This window comes from Rhinoderma darwinii, chromosome 12 (assembly GCF_050947455.1).
Source record: "Rhinoderma darwinii isolate aRhiDar2 chromosome 12, aRhiDar2.hap1, whole genome shotgun sequence".
Classification (NCBI taxonomy): domain Eukaryota; kingdom Metazoa; phylum Chordata; class Amphibia; order Anura; family Rhinodermatidae; genus Rhinoderma; species Rhinoderma darwinii.
The window spans coordinates 20,680,397-20,699,256 of NC_134698.1; the positions used below are offsets into that span (position 1 = coordinate 20,680,397).

General features: G+C 47.4%; 1 protein-coding gene across 5 annotated transcripts; it reads left to right on the forward strand.

The window, feature by feature from the left end:
- Positions 1-12,958: 12,958 nt before the first annotated feature.
- LOC142664646 (mitotic checkpoint serine/threonine-protein kinase BUB1 beta-like) lies at positions 12,959-18,420 on the forward strand. 5 transcript variants are annotated; one of them, XM_075843833.1, is made up of 4 exons: positions 12,959-13,043; positions 15,668-15,813; positions 17,153-17,212; positions 18,171-18,420. In XM_075843833.1, the coding sequence occupies exons 1-4, from the start codon at positions 13,014-13,016 to the stop codon at positions 18,331-18,333; spliced, it is 399 nt and encodes a 132-aa protein (XP_075699948.1). In that variant the 5' UTR covers positions 12,959-13,013; the 3' UTR covers positions 18,334-18,420. The 5 variants fall into 5 exon arrangements, with proteins under 5 accessions (XP_075699948.1, XP_075699950.1, XP_075699952.1 ...); XM_075843835.1 differs by lacking the exon at positions 12,959-13,043 and adding an exon at positions 13,064-13,211; XM_075843837.1 differs by lacking the exon at positions 12,959-13,043 and adding an exon at positions 13,064-13,211 and having other exon boundaries at positions 15,671-15,813.
- The last annotated feature ends 440 nt before the right edge of the window (positions 18,421-18,860 follow it).

An 18,860-nucleotide genomic window follows, 5' to 3' on the forward strand; every position in this document is an offset into this window, starting at 1 on the left:
ACCCGACTCCACAACATACCTCGGAAGCCCAGCCAGTGTAAAACCGCATCGTGCCGCAGAATGCGAAGCTGGCGGCCATCTGGGCGAACGTCCACCCGCAATGCCCCCCAGTGCACAAAAGAAAGTCCTAAAATCCACACTAAGCAAGGGTGGTGATCTGAAAAGAAAGAACAAAACCGCACATGTCAAACAATCAAAGCTACCTTACCGACTCACAACAAATGAGGGCGCACATAAGTCCGAAACCTGTTGGACTCCCACCGACCGATGCGCCGCACACCCTCGTCGTCCAACCCCCAACGCCCCGCCTCAGTAGCAGCGCCGATCCTAAACGAGTGAGACGAGTAATACCCCTGCCCCACGCCAACCGCAGCCAAGCATTTCTTAAACACCACACCAAATTGATACCTGGACAAAAACGAGCCATTCTCATGACGGAGCAATGGCGACTCCGGCACCCCAACCAGTGGCTTAAAAGCCACCATACAAGCAACTGGACACATCGCCGACCCTGGGAGGGCAAACAACACTATCCGCTTACCCCGACCCACTTGATCAGTCTTGGACCGCCGCAAAAACAACTCGAGTCTATCCTCATATAGCCCCATGTCCGCCTGCCGCAATCCCCCAGCACTAGCCGCACTAGGAGAAACCAACTCCCCAATTCTGAGTGCTCCGAAAAACGCGAGGGAAAAAGCCAAACGGAACAAGACTACCTCATCAGGCGAATTACAAACAGCCCCCAGCGATGCTCCCAACGACCCAAGGAGGGAAAAAGAACGGGTTGCCTCTGATCTGCTACCGCCCTGCCCCGACGCAAACCTTTTAGAGCTTGCCTTACTAAAAAATGTTTGGACACATCCTGAAAACCCCGTAATTTGAATTCAAACGCCAAACCAGCAACAAAACGATTCACTTTTGCCGGGGAAAACCCCGCCTCCCAAGCATCCCCCAACCAGTACAATAATGGCACCAACCTGTCTTGCGCCGTGCTGACGTTACCCAACACTCTTACCCACTCCTCCCACTGCTGCCAACACGCCGAATAAGCGCTCCAAGTCTCGCTAGCCAATGACCTTTCAATCAACCGTTCCACGGGACCGAAACCAGACCCCAGAGATGTTCCGGGCAAGCCAAACCGACCAGCTCCGCTCCCGGTGCCATTTGACGAAAACGATCCCACTGCGAGCGAGAAAGAGCATCAGCAATACAATTGGAAACCCCAGGTACATGCACCGCAACCACCCACGTGTTTAAAGACAAGCACACCAAAACTAGGTGACGCAACAACTGAACCACCGGTGGAGAAGATGCTGATAAGTTGTTAATTGCTAACACCACCCCCATGTTATCGCAGTGGACACGAACCTTTTTATCCCTGAGCCTATCCCCCCAAATGGTCACCGCCACCACGATGGGAAACAGCTCGAGCAGGGCCAGATTTCGCGTAAGACCACCAGTCACCCAGCTGTCCGGCCAGTTCCCCGCACACCATTGTCCTCCTGCATACGCGCCAAAACCACCAGACCCTGCCGCGTCAGTAAACAGCTCCAACTCGCCCATCTCCTGTACCTGCGACATCCACAACGATCTACCATTATACTGCCCGAGGAACTCGTCCCAAACCTGCAGATCCGCCCTGTGATCCCCACCAATCCTCACAAAATGATGGGGCGCCCGGATACACGCCGTCGCTGACGCCAACCTCCTACTAAAAATTCTACCCATTGGCATAATTCGACAGGCAAAGTTCAACTTTCCAAGCAGCGACTGAAGATCCCGAAAAGTGATCTTCTTCAATTGGCAAGCCCGCCTGACCTGCCGTAGTGGCAATAATTTATCCTCAGGAAGCCTGCACTCCATTGCCACCGAATCAATTTGCATCCCCAAAAAACTGATCGTAGATACCGGGCCCTCTGTTTATCCAGGCGTCAAAGGGATTCCAAAATCCGTCGCAACCTTCTGCAAGGAATACAATAAATTACCGCAAACCAGGGAACCGCTAGGGCCTACGCACAAAAAATCATCAAGATAATGTATTAAGGAATCGACTCCAGCTACACCCTTCGTCACCCATTCCATGAAACTACTAAACGCCTCGAAGTATGCGCAAGAAAGGGAGCAACCCATTGGAAGGCACCTATCCACATAAAATTCCCCGCTCCAGAAGCAACCCAACAGCCGTTGGCTTTCTGGATGTACCGGCAGCAAGCGAAAGGCCGCCTCAATGTCAGTCTTTGCCAACAACGCACCGGGCCCTGCCTCCCGCACTAACGCCACCGCTTTGTCAAATGACGTGTAAACAACCGAACATAAGTCGTGATCTATCCCATCATTCACCGACGCTCTCCTGGGAAACGACAAATGCTGGATCAAACGGAATTTGTGAGGCTCCCGCTTTGGCACAACTCCCAAGGGTGATGCCACTAAATTCTCAATCGGCGGCTCGGCAAAAGGCCCGGATTGACTAGACTGGCCCCCTTGGCCAACGCTCCCGGGAAAGGACTGCTTAACCGGCGCCGTAACCCGCAACCACAATGCAATATCCTTTTGATCCCATCGGATCGCCGTCCGGACCGCCTTCCGCTGGCGAAATTGCTCGTCGTACCGCAAACACGCCTGGCCCCCGTACGCACAATAGGCCTCCCCGATGGCATCAAAATAACAAAACAACGCCGAGCAATTTTCCGGCGCCTTTTCCCCGATCACGCTTGCCAAAATAGCGAAAGCTTGCGACCAGTTGGCGAACGTCTGCGGGATAAGCCTATACCGCCGACGTTCTTCCTCCTCTTTCTTACTCTCATCCCGCTTGCCCTTATCCAATTTGAATTTCGCAAGCGGCAGAAGAGAAAATATCTCCACGTATTCATCCTTCCAAATCCGTTCACGTACCTCTTGCTTAAGGTGAGCCCCTAAAGGGCCCTCAAAACAGACGTAAACCTCGCCCCGAGCGCGATCATCAAGCCGAATCCTATCCCCATCCTTCTGCGCCTCGGTTTGGACAGACACTGCTACCACTTCTTTTGCCACCCCCGGAACCTCCCCCACCATGGACCGCGACTGTACATCACGAGGACCTTCCCATACCACAACCGGAGACCCCTGCCGGCACTACAGGCGCCGCTGCCCTATCTAAGCGCCGGACTAGCTCGCGCAAACAACCCACTAAATCTGTCAAGCCATCGCGCCCGGCAACGCCACTACCGACAGCCGCTACCCCGCTCGCTGACCCATCCCCAACACCCGACATGAAAATTGCTGGATACGGTAACGTAGGAGTTACACACTCACCAGACTGCCCAGGCGCTGTATTCCCGCCAGCCGGAAAATCCTGACCACGTTGCGACTCATCCAGCTCTCCATCTTCCAAATCCTCTCTCGCCGCCGACTGGTACTCGCACCGACATCTTCGACACGGGGATCCCGGCACGCTGACAGGTGGGCCGACAACCTGCCGCCCGACCGCAGGGACCCAGACTTCCGACCGGACCTGTTGCCTCGTCGTCGTCGCTGATCTTGGCGTCCTCACCGATGCTCTCGAGGAAGCCTGCCCCTGGCCGGAACATCACCATGCGGGGCGGCCGTATACTGCCCTCCGAACACAGCGTCTGAAGGCGGGGGTGTGACAGGGAGCCCGGCCTGCGACTCCCAGTTAACCGCCGAGCCCCGTCGCGGCTGGGGATTCCTGCCAGGACGCAGGCCCTAGGAAGAGGCACCCGTCCGAGCAGCCTGGCCTGCAGCGTCATTAGAAGGGCTCCCCCTGCGACGCAGGGCCCGCGGGGCCACGTCTGGACTAAGACGCTCTGGTTGGCGAGTCCTATGGGAGCGGCGGGGTGACTTAGCCTGGGCAACCGCCGCTCCCGCCGAAGCCCTCTGCTTTATTACAGCAGGGGCCGACATTAACAGCTCTCCCCCCACCGCCATATCCCCAGCGTCTGAGAGGGGGGCGGGGGAAGGGAGCGCATCAGCGCGGGCTGCCGACCAAGACGACGGGCCCGCCTGAGGGATCCGGGCCAGCGATGCCACAGTCTCCTCCAGCCAGCCCGGATCGTGATAAGCAGCTTCTGCCCGCAGCTGATCGAGCAGCAAGGCCGGAGACGCCATAACAGGAAAGTAGCACTATCTAACCTGACCTAAGTTTTTTGCTTGTTTCTCCTCCCGCTGCCTCCGGCTCAATGCCGAAAACAGCGGGAGGAACAGTTAACACACCCCGGCTCCTCGCATCTCCCCCTCCTCCCTCACCTAACCTGTCCTTCCTATTGGTTGAACCCTCCCTCCTACGGCAATCATGGAGGCTTCCCGTTGAGCCCTCGGTGCTGCCGTCCAGCCTCTGCTGTAGATCTCTAGAGAGATCAGTGGTATAATAATCTGCAGAATATATCACTATGTATCTGTCAGGCGGTAGAGAGGAGAGAGCAATGTTCTGCAGATCTCTATTTCAGTGGGAGGCGGATGCTTCTTTTTACCACTAGCTGATTTTTTCAACTAGTGGACAAAAGAAGCGTCCTGCCCGATCTGAAGTGAATGGGAGTAGAAATCTTTTGGCTGACGGCAGGAATAATTCTTCGGCCGATTTTGCAGCAGGACCCACCAAGCAAAATCCACCATGTGAACATGGTCTTAGTGACCCCTTTTGTGGTGCAACTTACTCGGCGGCAGTAAAATGGAAGAAACTAGACACCAAAAATAAAAAGTTAAGCCCCCTGTGTTTTACCATAGATAAGTTAGGCCCCCTGTGTTTTATCATAGATAAGTTAGACCCCCTGTGTTTTACCATAGATAAGTTAGGCCCATGGCCGACCTTATATCCGTTCGACCAGAGCGGTCGCATAGGGCGCCAGCCGCCACACTGCAAGGGGGGCGCCAGCGGGTGTGTGTATCCCTGCGCCGTTGCAACTAGCAGCGCGGATACACACACTAACTACAGTCGCCTTTCCACCCGGGCGCTTCTTCACTTAGTGGCTACCGCTGTATCAGCCATAGCAGCTGCTAGCGGTGACACCGGGCATGAGGGCGGTGGCGCCACTAGCAGCTGCTGCGGCTGCTATAGCGGTAGCGACGGCACTATAGCAGAGCGGAGAGGTATCTCCCTGCTCTGCTATCTACTAGCGCCACTGTAGCTCTCTGAAGGAACGGAATCCCCGTGTATTCCGTTCCTGGAGCGCTGCTTGATGTCTCTGTCCATATATGGACAGTGACATCAGGGGAAACTCCTGAAGTGGAATCCCTGGTCACAGCGTTGCAGACGCTATGACCGGGGATTCCACTCCATGAGAAGCTAATGACGTCATGGACACAGACGACAGGAGCTTCTCCTGGAGTGGAAGCGAAGGTCACAGCGTCAGCAACGCTGTGGACGAGGATTCCGCTTCAGGAGTTTCCCCTGATGTCACTGTCCATATATGAACAGAGACATCAAGCAGCGCTGCAGGAGCAGTATCCCTGGCCACATGGGGATTCCGCTCCTTCAGGGAGCTACAGTGGCGCTATCTATACTGGAAGGGGGGGGGTTTCAATCTACAGGGGGGTGTGGGCTGAGTGGCACTACCTACAAAAAAGGACAACTGTGCAGGAGCACACAAAATACCCAGCTTTCCCAGCTATCAAATAAATGTGTGGAAATAAACTAAGATATAATTTTTATTTAATCTAGCTAAGAGGATTAATCCTTTACCTAGACTAAATAAAAGTTATATCTTATTTTATTTCCACACATTTATTTGTTAGCTGGGAAAGCTGGGTATTTTGTGTGCTCCTGCACAGTTGTCCTTTTTTGAATGTCTATTGCCCGCCAGCTATCAGGGTCATTTCGTAGTCCTTGCACTACGTACAGGGGGGCTGTGGGCTGTGTGGCACTACCTAGCAGGGGGCTGTGCGGCACTCTCTAGCAGGGGGGCTCTGCGGCACTTCCTACCAGGGGGCTGTGCGGCACTTCCTACCAGGGGGCTGTGCGGCACTCCCTACATGAGGCTGTGCGGCACTCCCTACAGGGGGCTGTGTGGTGCTCCCTACAAGGGGGCTGTGTGGCGCTATCTACAAGGGGCTGTGTGGCGCTACCCTCAAGGGGGCTTTGTGGCGCTACCCACAAGGGGGCTGTGTGGTGCTACCTACAAGGGGCTGTGTGATGCTACCCACAAGGGGCTGTGTGGCACTACCCACAAGGGGCTGTGTGGCGCTACCCACAAGGGGCTGTGTGGCGCTACCCACAAGAGGCTGTGTGGCGCTACCTACAAGGGGCTGTGTGGCGCTACCTTCAGGGGGAATCTGTGAGTGGTGGGCTGATGGTCATTTTACTGTTAGTGGTGGGATGATGGTCATTTTACTGTGAGTGGGGAGCTGATGGTCATTTTACTGTGAGTGGGGGGCTGATGGTCTTCAAGTGGTTTCCGACTCTGACCTCCAATTGAAATTAATAGTTACATAGTTACATAGTTACATAGTTAGTACGGCTGAAAAAAGACACATGTCCATCAAGTTCAACCAAGGGACGGGAAAAGGGAAGGAAAAATTTCTACACATAGGAGTTAATACTTTTTTGTTCTAGGAAATTATCTAACCCTTTTTTAAAGCCATCTACTGTCCCTGCTGTGACCAGCTCCTGCTGTAGGCTATTCCATAGATTCACAGTTCTCACGGTAAAGAAGGCTTGTCGCCTCTGCAGGTTAAACCTTTTTTTCTCCAGACGGAGGGAGTGCCCCCTTGTTTTTTGAGGGGGTTTTACAAGGAACAGGATTTCACCATATTTTTTGTGTGTGCCATTAATATATTTATATAAGTTAATCATGTCCCCCCTTAGTCGTCTTTTTTTTTTTTTTTCAGGAGGCAGAAAATACCTGCGGCGCTCGTTTGGAGCTTTTTTTTCCTGCGTCTTTTGCATTCGCTTCAACAGCTTAAGAAAAAACACAAAAAAAAGGTCAAACAACGCTGTCAGTTCCTGAAGGAATTTTGGGGCAGATTTTTTTGCCTTAAAAAAATGTGTGTGAACAAACCCTACGAGTGTAGTGCTTGTTCTCAGCCTTTTTTCTGTCTTTCTCAGAACTATTTTTGGTAGGGGGACCCTGAGGAAATGTTAATTTTCCAGTCCTGCCTCGGGTCCGAAAAGGTTGGGAAACTCTGTACTAGGCCACAGGATCCCATCGTGGAGCAGCTCAGTTCGTCATGGGTCTAGGTGAGTAAAATTTTTGTTTTTGTTTGGGGACACGGTCTACAAGGGGGAGGTGGGGGACTGTATGGCACTGTCTACAAGGGGGAGGTGGGGGGGCTGTATGGCACGATCTACAAAAAGGAGGTGGGGGATTATGGCACTGTCTAGAGGGAGGCTATATGGCAAAATCTACAGGGGGCACTATACTGTGTGGGGGCCACTAAGCGGACATTATACTGTGTAGGGGTACTACAGGGGGCATAATACTGTGGGCACAATTAGAGGACAATATACTGTGTCCTTGAAGGGGTTGTAATATATTATATTGTTAAATATTATTATTATACTGTCTAGGGGCACTAAAGGGGCATTATAATTGTTTTTATGGGGCATTTTTTTTTAATGATGGGGTGGGGCGCCGAAAGATCATTTCGCAATGGGCGCCATCTATCCTAGGGCCGGCCCTGGTTAGGCCCCTGTGTTTTACCATAGATAAGTTAGGCCTCCTGTGTTTTACCATAGATAAGTTAGGCCCCTGTGTTTTACCATAGATAAGTTAGGCCCCCCTGTATTTTACCATAGATAAGTTAGGCCCCCCTGTGTTTTACCATAGATAAGTTAGGCCCCCTGTGTTTTACCATAGATAAGTTAGGCCCCTGTGTTTTACCATAGATAAGTTAGGCCCCTGTGTTTTACCATAGATAAGTTAGGCCCCCTGTGTTTTACCATAGATAAGTTAGGCCCCTGTGTTTTACCATAGATAAGTTAGGTCCCTGTGTTTTACCATAGATAAGTTAGGCCCCCTGTGTTTTACCATAGATAAGTTAGGCCCCCTGTGTTTTACCATAGATAAGATAGGCCCCCTGTGTTTTACCATAGATAAGTTAGGCCCCCTGTGTTTTACCATAGATAAGTTAGGCCCCCTGTGTTTTACCATAGATAAGTTAGGTCCCCTGTGTTTTACCATAGATAAGTTAGGCCCCCTGTGTTTTACCGTAGATAAGTTAGGCCCCTGTGTTTTACCATAGATAAGTTAGGCCCCCTGTGTTTTACCATAGATAAGTTAGGCCCCCTGTGTTTTACCATAGATAAGTTAGGCCCCCTGTGTTTTACCATAGATAAGTTAGACCCCCTGTGTTTTACCATAGATAAGTTAGGCCCCCTGTGTTTTACCATAGATAAGTTAGGCCCCTGTGTTTTACCATAGATAAGTCAGGCCCCCTGTGTTTTATCATGGATAAGTTAGGCCCCCTGTTTTTTACCATAAATAAGTTAGGCCCCTGTGTTTTACCATAGATAAGTCAGGCCCCCTGTGTTTTATCATGGATAAGTTAGGCCCCCTGTTTTTTACCATAAATAAGTTAGGCCCCCTGTGTTTTACCATAGATAAGTTAGGCCCCTGTGTTTTACCATAGATACGTTAGGCCCCCTGTGTTTTACCATAGATAAGTTAGGCCCCCTTTGCACCAATAAAAAGAAAACTCACCTTACCCTGATGGGCCCTGTAACAGATTTTTAGTCTCTAAATGACGGAATAATGAAACACAAAGTATATTAGAAAGTTGTAGAAATGCTTACTGTATACTGAATAAACTTTAACCCCTTAAGTACACGGCCAATTTGAGTTTTTTCATTTTATCCTTTTCCTTTCCTGCCTTCCAAAAGCCATAACTTTTTTTATATTTTTTCGTCGACGCAGCCTTATGAGGGCTTGTGTTTTGCGGGACAAGTTGTAGTTTTTCATGGCGCCATTTATTCTACAGCATAATATACTGGGAAGCTGAATCAAAAATTATTTGTGATGTGAAATAGGCAAAAAAACAGCAATTACGCCATTTTTTGGGGGGTTTTGTTTTAACGGCGTCCATCAGGCGGTAAAAAAAACGACATGTCTACCTTATTCTACAGGTTGATACGATTACGGCGATACCACATTGTTATGTTTTGTTTTATGTTTTACCACTTTTAGAAAAAATAAAACTATTTGCCTAAGGGCAGATACAGACGGATGTTGCGTTTTTGCGTGCGCAAACAACACAGCGTTTTGCGCGCGCAAAAAACATTTGACAGCTGCGTGTGTCATCCGTGTATGATGCGCGGCTGCGTGATTTTTGCGCAGCCGCCATCATAGAGATGAGGCTAGTCGACGCCCGTCACTGTCCAAGGTGCTGAAAGAGCTAACTGATCGGCAGTAACTCTTTCAGCACCCTCGACAGTGAATGCCGAACACAATATACAGCAACCTGTTTGTAGTGGCAGGAAAGTGGTGAAGGGAAAGTGAGCCCTAATCTACCCACCGCACTGTCCCTGTCTACTTGCAACGACCCGCCCTAGGCGACGGGGTACAACTGGGCGGCGGTCCCTACGCTGTCTAAGTGCACGGGAGAACAAACAGGGAACACGCAAGGGAAGGGGCAGTAGCCACGGAACGCCGCGAGGAAACGGAGCGGTGAATGAGTAGTCAGGACCAGGATGAAGTGGAGTATACCAAAGTGAGCACGGAGAAGGAAGCAAGCCAGGGGCAAAGCAAAGCAGGTTAAGCGGAACTGCAGCAAGGCAGAAGCACGGCAGAAGCAGGCTGGAGCAAGCAGCAGTGAGGCCAGGAATCCAGAAGAATTACAAGCACTGAGGAAGAGAGCACGGCAGGTAATAAAGGACAGGGGGCGGAGCTAACTCCGACTGACCAGGCCGCGATAGGCTCTCCCACTCCTGAGCCTGCCACCCTGGTTGGTGGGAGATGGTGTCAGTCGAACAGGTCTGGCCTTAGGTGTGGATTGATTAATCACAGGAGTATACCTAGACGTAGTACCTGGCAGATCCCTAACAGTACTCCCCCTTTTATGAGGGGCCACCGGACCCTTACTAAGAGGACCCGGTTTAGTAGGGAAGAGAAGGTGGAACCTCCTGATCAATACCCCAGCATGAACATCACGGGCAGGTACCCAAGTCCTCTCCTCCGGCCCGTATCCTCTCCAATGGACCAGGTACTGGAGGGAGCCCTGGACCATCCTACTGTCCATAATCTTGGCCACCTCGAATTCCACCCCCTCAGGGGTGAGAACGGGAACAGGAGGTTTCCTCGAGGGGGACCAGGACGGGGAGCAGCGTTTAAGGAGTTGAGGCATGGAAGACGTCATGTATGCGAAAGGATTGGGGCAGCTCCAGAAAAACCATTTATGATCACACGTGGGGTATAGCCGTACTCGGGAGAAATTGCTTTACAAATGTTGGGGTGCATTTTCTCCTTTATCCTTTGTGAAATTGAAAAAATGCACAATTTTAGTGGAAGAAATGTTGATATTCATTTTCACGGCCTAATTCTAATAAATCCTGCAAAAGACTTGTGGGGTCTAAATGCCCACTATATCCCTAGATAGATTCTTTAAGTGGTGTAATTTCCACTTTTGGGGGGTCTCCACTGTTTTGGCCTCTCAGGGGCTTTGCAAATGCGACATGGCACCCAAAAACCATTTCAGCTAAATTTGAACTCCAAAAGCCAAATAGCGCTCCTTCCCTTCTGAGCCTTGCTGTGGGTCCAAACAGCAGTTTATTACCACATATGGCATATTTCCGTAATCGGGAGAAATTCTTTACAAATGTTGGGGTGCTTTTTCTCCTTTATTCCTTGTAAAAATTAAAAATGGCTACCTTTTTTCAGAAAAAAAGTAGATTTTTACCTTTACAGAATAATTCCAATGAATTCAGCAAAACAACTGTGGGGTCAAAATGCTAACTTTACTCCCCTAGAAAAATTCCTTGATGAGTGTAGTTTCCAAAATGGGGTCACTTTCCGGGGGTTTCCACTATTTTGTTCCCTCCAGTGCATTGCAAACGCGACACTGCACTGAAAACTATTCCAGCAAAATCAGAATTTCAAAATCCAAATGTTGCTCCTTCCCTTCTGAGTCCTGCTGTGGGTCCAAACAGCAGTTTATTACCACATATGGGATATTGCTATAATCGGGAGAAATTGCTTTACATATGTTGGGGTGTTTTTTCTCTTTTATTCCTTGCAAAAATTAACAATTTCTAAGTTTTTTCAGAAAAAAGTAGATTTTCATCTTCACATACTAATTCAAATAAATTTAGCAAAAAAACTGTGGGTTCAAAATGCTAACTATACCCCTAGATAATTTCCGTGAGGGGTGTAGTTTCCAAAATGAGGTCACTTTTGGGGGTCTTTATTGTTTTGGCCCCACAAGACCTCTTCAAACCTGACATGCTGCCTAAAATATATGCAAAAAAAAAAAGGAGGCCCCAAAATCCACTAGGTGCTCCTTTGCTTCTGAGGCCGGTGTTTCAGTAAATTAGCGTACATGGGCCACATGTGGGATATTTCTAAACTGCAGAATCTGGGCAATAAATAATAAGTTACATTTCTCGGGTAAAACCTTCTGTGGTATAGAAAAAAAAAGTATTGCAAATGAATTTTGTAAAAAAAAAATGAAATGTGTAACTTTCACCTCTACTTTGCTTTAATTCCTGTGAAACGCCTAAAGGGTTAAAAAACTTTCTGAATGCTGTTTTGAATACTTTGAGGGGTGCCGTTTTCAAAATGGGGTTATTTATGGGGACTATCTAATATATAAGGCCCTCAAAGCCACTTCTCAACTGAACTGGTCCTTTTTAAAAATCGCCTTTTGACATTTTCTTGAAAATATGAGAAATTGCTGCTAAAGTTCTAAGCCTTGAAACGTCCTAGAAAAATAATAGAATGTTCAAAAAACGATGCAAACATAAAGTAGACATATGGGAAATGTTAACTAGTAACTATTTTGTGTGGTATTACTATCTGTTTTAAAAGTAGATACATTTAAATTTAGAAAAATGCAAATTTTTGCAAATTTTCTCAATCTTGGTGTTTTTTAGAAATAAATATTGAATTTATCGACCAAATTTTTTCCCTAACATAAAGTACAACATGTCACGAGAAAACAATCTCAGAATCGCTTGGATAGGTAAAAGCATTCCGGAGTTATTACCACATAAAGGCTCAGTCCTGCAGGGGTTAAAAAAAAATGATATCTGTTGTGCATAATAATTAGCATTTTGAGTTTTTTACTTCTAAAAAAAAAAATCTGTTATCATTAGGAGATTTGTTCAATAAAATTTGCATTATACTCCAACGGTTGATGGCGTGAAGATTATACTGACCGTCATTTGCATCGACTATTTCGTAAAATCAGCGAAAAATAACATTTGCATAATAATTTGGAACGCGGTGTAAATAAAAATCACTGTTGTTATCTACATTACAGCGCCGATCACATTATGTAGAATATAGGGCACTTATAATGGGGTGACAGAGCTGCGGTCATGTGACCTTATGTCTAAAGGTCTTTTTGCAGGACAAATACAATGCTGTTTCGTCGCGTTTTTTGCCGCAATTTGCTGCAAATAGTGCCAAAAACGACATTGTACTTTGGGTGGCTATGGGCCCCCTGGGAGTCTCGGGCCCCGGGCGGCCATCCAAAACACCCTATGATGATCCGCCATGGGGCATGGACACCCATCCCTAAAAATCTGCAAAGGTGTCCATAGGCCATTGAAATGAATGGGTCCGTAATAACGGATGAAAAATACGGACGTGTGCATGGGGCCGCGCCGTATTATTTAGGCCACACGGTCTTGGAAGTCGTTTTCCAGCGTTGGCTGTAGTCACATGCTCAGTGTACCTAAAATGCACCACCAAATTAGCTAAACCATTCGGCTGCTTCCATTACTAAAGGTCGGGCCCATGCATAAAAGTGTCAAATATGAAGGAATTATTTCATCCTACAGGAAAACTGACATAATCATTCCTCTCCAGGGAACTCCATGGAACAGCGCGCGCCGCCGAACAGCTAAACGAAAGACTACATCTCCCAAGATGCTTTTGTGCTTCCTTTACAATCACGTGGTATGTTTTAGCAAATCATCTCAAGGTACTCGAGAAGACAGCTGCGGTGGGCAGGCGCGTCACGTGACAGGTCTCGTAGTAGACCAATCAGACAACAGTTACTTTATTTCAAATCTGGTTTGTGTAGCGGCGTAGACTCCTTGAGCTGCGGAGATAACTGCACGGGCGGTGAGTGACGTGATGTGCCGGTGGAATATATCGCTAGTGATGGAGGGCAGCTCGTGGTGTGCGCCGCCCCCCGCTGGACCCTGTAGCGGCGCTGCCACAGTTTGCCCTCCATGTCGTAGATTATGTGCACTGTAACCTGGGGGGAGGGTTTATAAGCAATATGTGAGTAGGCGTTATCAGTACTTATACAACGGAGTGTATATTATGTATAATTACCTTTCAATTCTCTACCAATGGGCTGATCTTGGGAGACAGTGACTTTGGGGAGGGGCGTTGTGGAGGGTATACACCGTGTGTGGTATATATGTGTGTATATCCTTATCTCTGCGATGGGCACATGTGCATTTTTAAGAACAGGCTTATTTTATTCGCGGAGGCGCGGGGTCATGGGCACAGCTTTGGCTGTAGCACATTTTTTCTAATCTACAACATTTATAACCGTTGCATCTGCACGTCCCCAGCAGACTGGCCTAAAATGTAAGGCTAAATTCACACTTTCGTTGTATAATCTCTTAGGCCCCATGCACACGAACGTATTTTTGTCCACCCGTAAATACGGGTCCTTGGTCACACGTATGCGACCCGTATTGCACCCGTATTTCCGGGCACGTTTTCTCTGCAAAATTGCGCTGCGCTAATCGGCAGCCCCTTCTCTCTATCAGTGCAGAATAGAGAGAAGGGACAGCCCTTACCGTAATAAAAGTAAAAGAAATTCATAACCCCTCTCTTCACATCCAGCCCGACCTCCCTGGATGACGCGGCAGTCCATGTGACCGCTGCAACCAGTGATTGGCCTGTGATTGGCTGTAACGTCATCCCAGGAGGCCGGACTTGAGGAAGAAGCAGGGAGTTCTGGGTAAATATGAATGTCTTTTTTTTTTTTTTTTTTTTTACAGCTTTATCTATATTTGATCGGTAGTTTCTGTCCCGGGTGCTGAGAGTTACTGCCGATCGTTTGACGCTTTCAGCACCCTGGACAGTGACTATTTACTGTTGTCGCCTAGCAACGCTCCTGTAATTACGGGTGCACACACGTAGTCACCCGTAATTACGGGAGCCCCATAGACTCCTATGGGCTGCCCGTGCCGTAATTACGGCCTGAAATAGGACATGTTCTATAATTTTTCAACGGCCCGACACCTTCCCGTAAGCATACGGGGAGGTACACGTGGCCAATAGAAGTCCATGGGCCCATAAAAACGTGCCGTAATTTCTCTATTCAAAAAAATGGATGTGTAATGGATGGTTCTTTATCACTGGTGTCAATGTAAGGGCCTGTTCACATCACCGTTCGCTTTCTGTTCCGGGGTTCCGTCTGTGGTTTCCATCGGGTGAACCCCGCAACGGAAATTGAAAGTGAAACCACAGCTTCCGTTTCAAACTCCACAAACATCCCCAAAAAAAAATCACAACTGACACACAATTGCTACGTGTGGGGCCATTGCATTCACAGCCGTCTACAGAGATGAATTAATTTCAGTTCATTGGATATCAGTTCCTTGGTATTCTGCACATGGACACTGGACCAATGAGCTAACACCTTACCTCTCTCCCGTAGCGGACAGTCTCCCTCGACAGGCGCAATCTTCTCTCTCCCTCTCTCTCCCTCTCTCTCTCTCCCTCTCTCTCTCTCTCCCTCTCTCTCCTCCCCCCTCTCTCTCTATCTCTCCCTCTCTCTCTCCTCCCCCCCTCTCTCTCTCTCTCCTCCCCCCCTCTCTCTCTCCCCCCCTCTCTCTCTCCCCCCCTCTCTCTCTCCTCCCCTCTCTCTCCCCCCCCTCTCTCTCTCTCCCTCCCCCTCTCTCTCTCTCTCTCCCTCCCCCTCTCTCTCTCTCTCCTCCCCCCCTCTCTCTCCTCCCCCCTCTCTCTCTCTCTCTCTCCTCCCCCCCTCTCTCTCTCTCTCTCCTCCCCCCTCTCTCTCTCTCTCTCCTCTCTCTTTCTCCTCCCCCCCTCTCTCTCTTTCTCCCCCCCCTCTCTCTCTTTCTCTTTCTCCTATAGTCATTCAGTTATGTGTACAAATGAAAGGAATAGGTGCAGCCACGTGACCATGGGGATACTAAAATTAGCTGAAGAAATTTAGTGTTACTCAGTGGCCACTAAAATCTTTGGGCCATCATGTAATACATGCTCATCCCCAGTATTTCACAGCGAGCTTCTCAGCTTTAGTCTTTGTAAACATCTGCGTTGGTGTTTCGGTTTTCAAAGCGTTCAGGATCCGTCACACCGCAAATACCAACATGCCTGACAGACCCCATTGACTTACAGTGAGTTCCGCCAAGGTGTCTTTTTTTGATAGGAGAATATAGTGCAGCATGCTGCACCGTTTTCCCTGTCAAATTTTACGGAATCTGCGACAGCGGCCCTGAATGATGCCTCCGATGCAGATGTATCATAGGGAAGATATTGGTCATTGCTGATATACCTGTTATCTTTACAATATTTTGTATCCGTTTGTACAGCAGAGTATGGCACAGGACGGAGATGAGTGGGAACTCAGTAAGGAAAATGTTCAACCTCTTCGACATGGGAGGGATATGTCGACTCTGCAGGAGGTTCTCTCCCAGCAAGTCCATGCCAACCATAATGCCATCCTGCAAAGGAAACAGTGAGTAATTCACTAAACAGACAATAACTACTACATCAGGAGAGTCCAAGGAGGAGTCATTACCGTGTATACACCTGTATATTGTATCAGCATGTTACAAACCGTTCCTCCAGTTACTTCTCCACTGGCAATAAATATGTATGTTCTGGGGAGGGTAAAATAACATGAGTTAGGCTATGTTCACACTTCAATAATTTATTTTCCGGTTCTCCGTGACAACCCGGATAGCATAGTAAACCGTAAAATCTGATGGACCCATCGTGAGTTAATTGGATCTATCCGGATCCTTTGCAAAACGGATTCATCATTTCCATCATCGTTCACATAAAATGTAAGCCATGATACTAGTGTCAAGTCCGAATTTCAGGGTAGCTTCCTTCTCCCTGTTATTCCACACCGAATAACCACCTCTGTAAATTGAAAGCTGAAGGCATGCCTGGAAAGAAGTAAACCAGCCAAAGAGATGTTGGTACACAGCTTTCCTCAGATAGGACAGGAAGCGAACTAACTTTATTCAGAACAAAGAAACACAGGAAAAGACACATGCTCCCTCACTAGGGATGTGGGAGTGCCCAAGCCCCCACCGGCTTCTCAGCTGCAAGTTCTTCTGTACACTCTTCTTGCATTCCAGGGGGCGGTGTCTTCCATAGGTGTGTCCGTCATGAACAAAGAACTTGTTATATATATATCAGTATATTACACAAAGAACTGAAATGTATATACATATGTGTGAGGATAATATTTTTGCAAACAATATACATGGTAATGATCCCTGACACTAGTGTGAACATACTCAAGTCCGCATGTGACTTACCCACGTGCTCTGAGTGACATGTAAGGCCTTGTAGTCCCACAACGGCTGTAGTGTCACCGGTTGGAGACCTCCGCCTTAGAGCTCCTGTAGAATCTCCGTACCGAAAGTCTGCAGCGTTTTACGCAAGATAAGTTGAAATGCTGCAAATTGAGAATCTGCGCCGCGGGTCAATTTCTGCAGCATTTATGCAACATGTGCGGGAGCTGTAAGTGCCTATTCACCAGAATGTTCCTCGGCCATGTGCTTAGGTGCCATGGGCTCCTCCGTTTAAAAATTTACTAACAAAACTAAAATGGTCACAAATGCAACAAAAAAAAAATTGTTTCCATCTGAAGCCGTCTTACAACGAGATCCTCCACGTCTTTGTAGTATATGATTATATAGGGGGATCAGTGGATGAAGGATCTATAGTGACATGAAATAAGCGCCTAAAAAAGCTGAGATGTGTAACCAATATTTGTATTGCCAAAACATGGAGGGATAATGTTTTGGTTCTTTATTCATTTAGTTCTTTTTTTTTTTAAGGGCCTTTGAATTGGAACTTCACTTTTACACTGGAGATGATCCTTTGGATGTTTGGGACCGGTATGTCAATTGTTGATGGACTCTTCTATAACAGTAATGATATTTAGGTTGGCTAATAGTTTGTTGGTGCATTGTAAGTGAGCACAGGATAGATGGGGTGCTTGTATGGAGAGAAGTTTTTATTTTGTTTCATTTCAATTTTACAGAAAAAAAATCACCTAAAAGAAAGTTGTTTTCATTGACCGTCATATTGCACTTATTTGTATGAGGTCGAGTTACAAGAGTCATTACTAAGCATATGGGGATTATGGAAGAAGGATAAAGGAGGGGGTTTACAGCATGACTTGGTGGAGCAGCCATGGGGGATGAAATCCTGTAAAGCATAATCATTACATTGCTGTCCTTATTTGAGAATATTGTGGCCCCTCTGTGGGGACTGCTTTTTCTGTCAAGAATGTCATAATCTTTAAACCTTTGATTTGTGAATGGGTAGGACGGAGCTCCAGAAAAGTGCCATTTTTTTTATTTTTTTTTAGAAGACTTCATAGATGAGTGACCTGGAAAAGGTTTTATGCATCTGTTTTATGCCGAGAAAGTGGAAACCATTACCCTAAACCCATGTGAGCAGGACTTCTCAAACTCCATCATATGATCCTTTTCTTAACTGCTGACTGGCTAAGAGGGATCATGTGATCACATAACCAGGAAGTTCTTGCTTTTCAGTCCCTCTTATTGGCACTTTGGGTGTTTAGTGGAGGTCATTGTGCCCACTAGTATAACTCTATCATTTTTTTTATTTTATTCATAGAGGTTTTCATTTTAAAGTGGTTGTACAGGATAAGGAAATCATGGCTGCTCAACATGGCGCTGAGCTGCAGTACCACACACAACCTGTGGTCGGCTGTAGCAGTGTTTTTTGGAAGAAAGCCGCCATGTTTTTATGATCCTGTGCAATCCCTGTGCTAGCTATCGGATTGTTAAAAACCGTTCTCATACTTGAACTTATTCTATGTTGTAGGTATATAAAATGGGCAGAACAAGCATATCCCCAGGGAGGTAAAGAGAGCAACTTGTCTCCACTGCTAGAGAGAGCGGTCAGGATATTCCACCAAGAGCAGAAGTATTATGGAGATCTGCGCTATCTCAATATTTGCCTCAAGTTTGTAAGTTCAGCAAAATAATTTCTCATTTTCTTTGTAAGGCTATGTTGACACCATGTAATCCATTTAACGGCATATGTGCAATTGGATTAAATTACAGTGAATTAACATGGATGCACATCAATTTCCATCGCTTTTTAAGCATATCAGTTTTTCTTTGTTCTATAAAAAAGACCCCCCCCCCCACACACACACACACCAGCAAAGCAAAACCGAAAACAGATGCTGTTTCACAAATTCCTAATGTGTGAATATAGCCTAATAGAATACAGACACCTTTTATGTAAAAAAAAATATATTATATTTTTACAGGTTAGTGGTTACCTGGAGTTAAATAAAAAAAAAAAAAAAAAGTTGCAAGCTGTAATCCTCAATCCTTCATTCACTTTCACACCCCTGATATTCACTTTTTTTTTTTTTTCATGTCCCTCCCAGGATTACATGCTGGATGTTGAGGTCTGATTCCAGGATGCTGCAGCATTCACTATCTCATGTATCAGCACAGGTTCATTTCTGTACTGCTTTCTCTTTCTACAGCTCATGAGGGA

Bases quoted from the DNA above. Each gene is read 5' to 3' on its own strand.
- LOC142664646 (XM_075843833.1), top strand. From the start codon at position 13,014: ATGCTTTTGTGCTTCCTTTACAATCACGTG. The intron at 13,044-15,667 runs GTATGTTTTAGC...CCGTTTGTACAG, and splicing joins GCTTCCTTTACAATCACGTG to CAGAGTATGGCACAGGACGG. The intron at 17,213-18,170 runs GTATGTCAATTG...TCTATGTTGTAG, and splicing joins CCTTTGGATGTTTGGGACCG to GTATATAAAATGGGCAGAAC.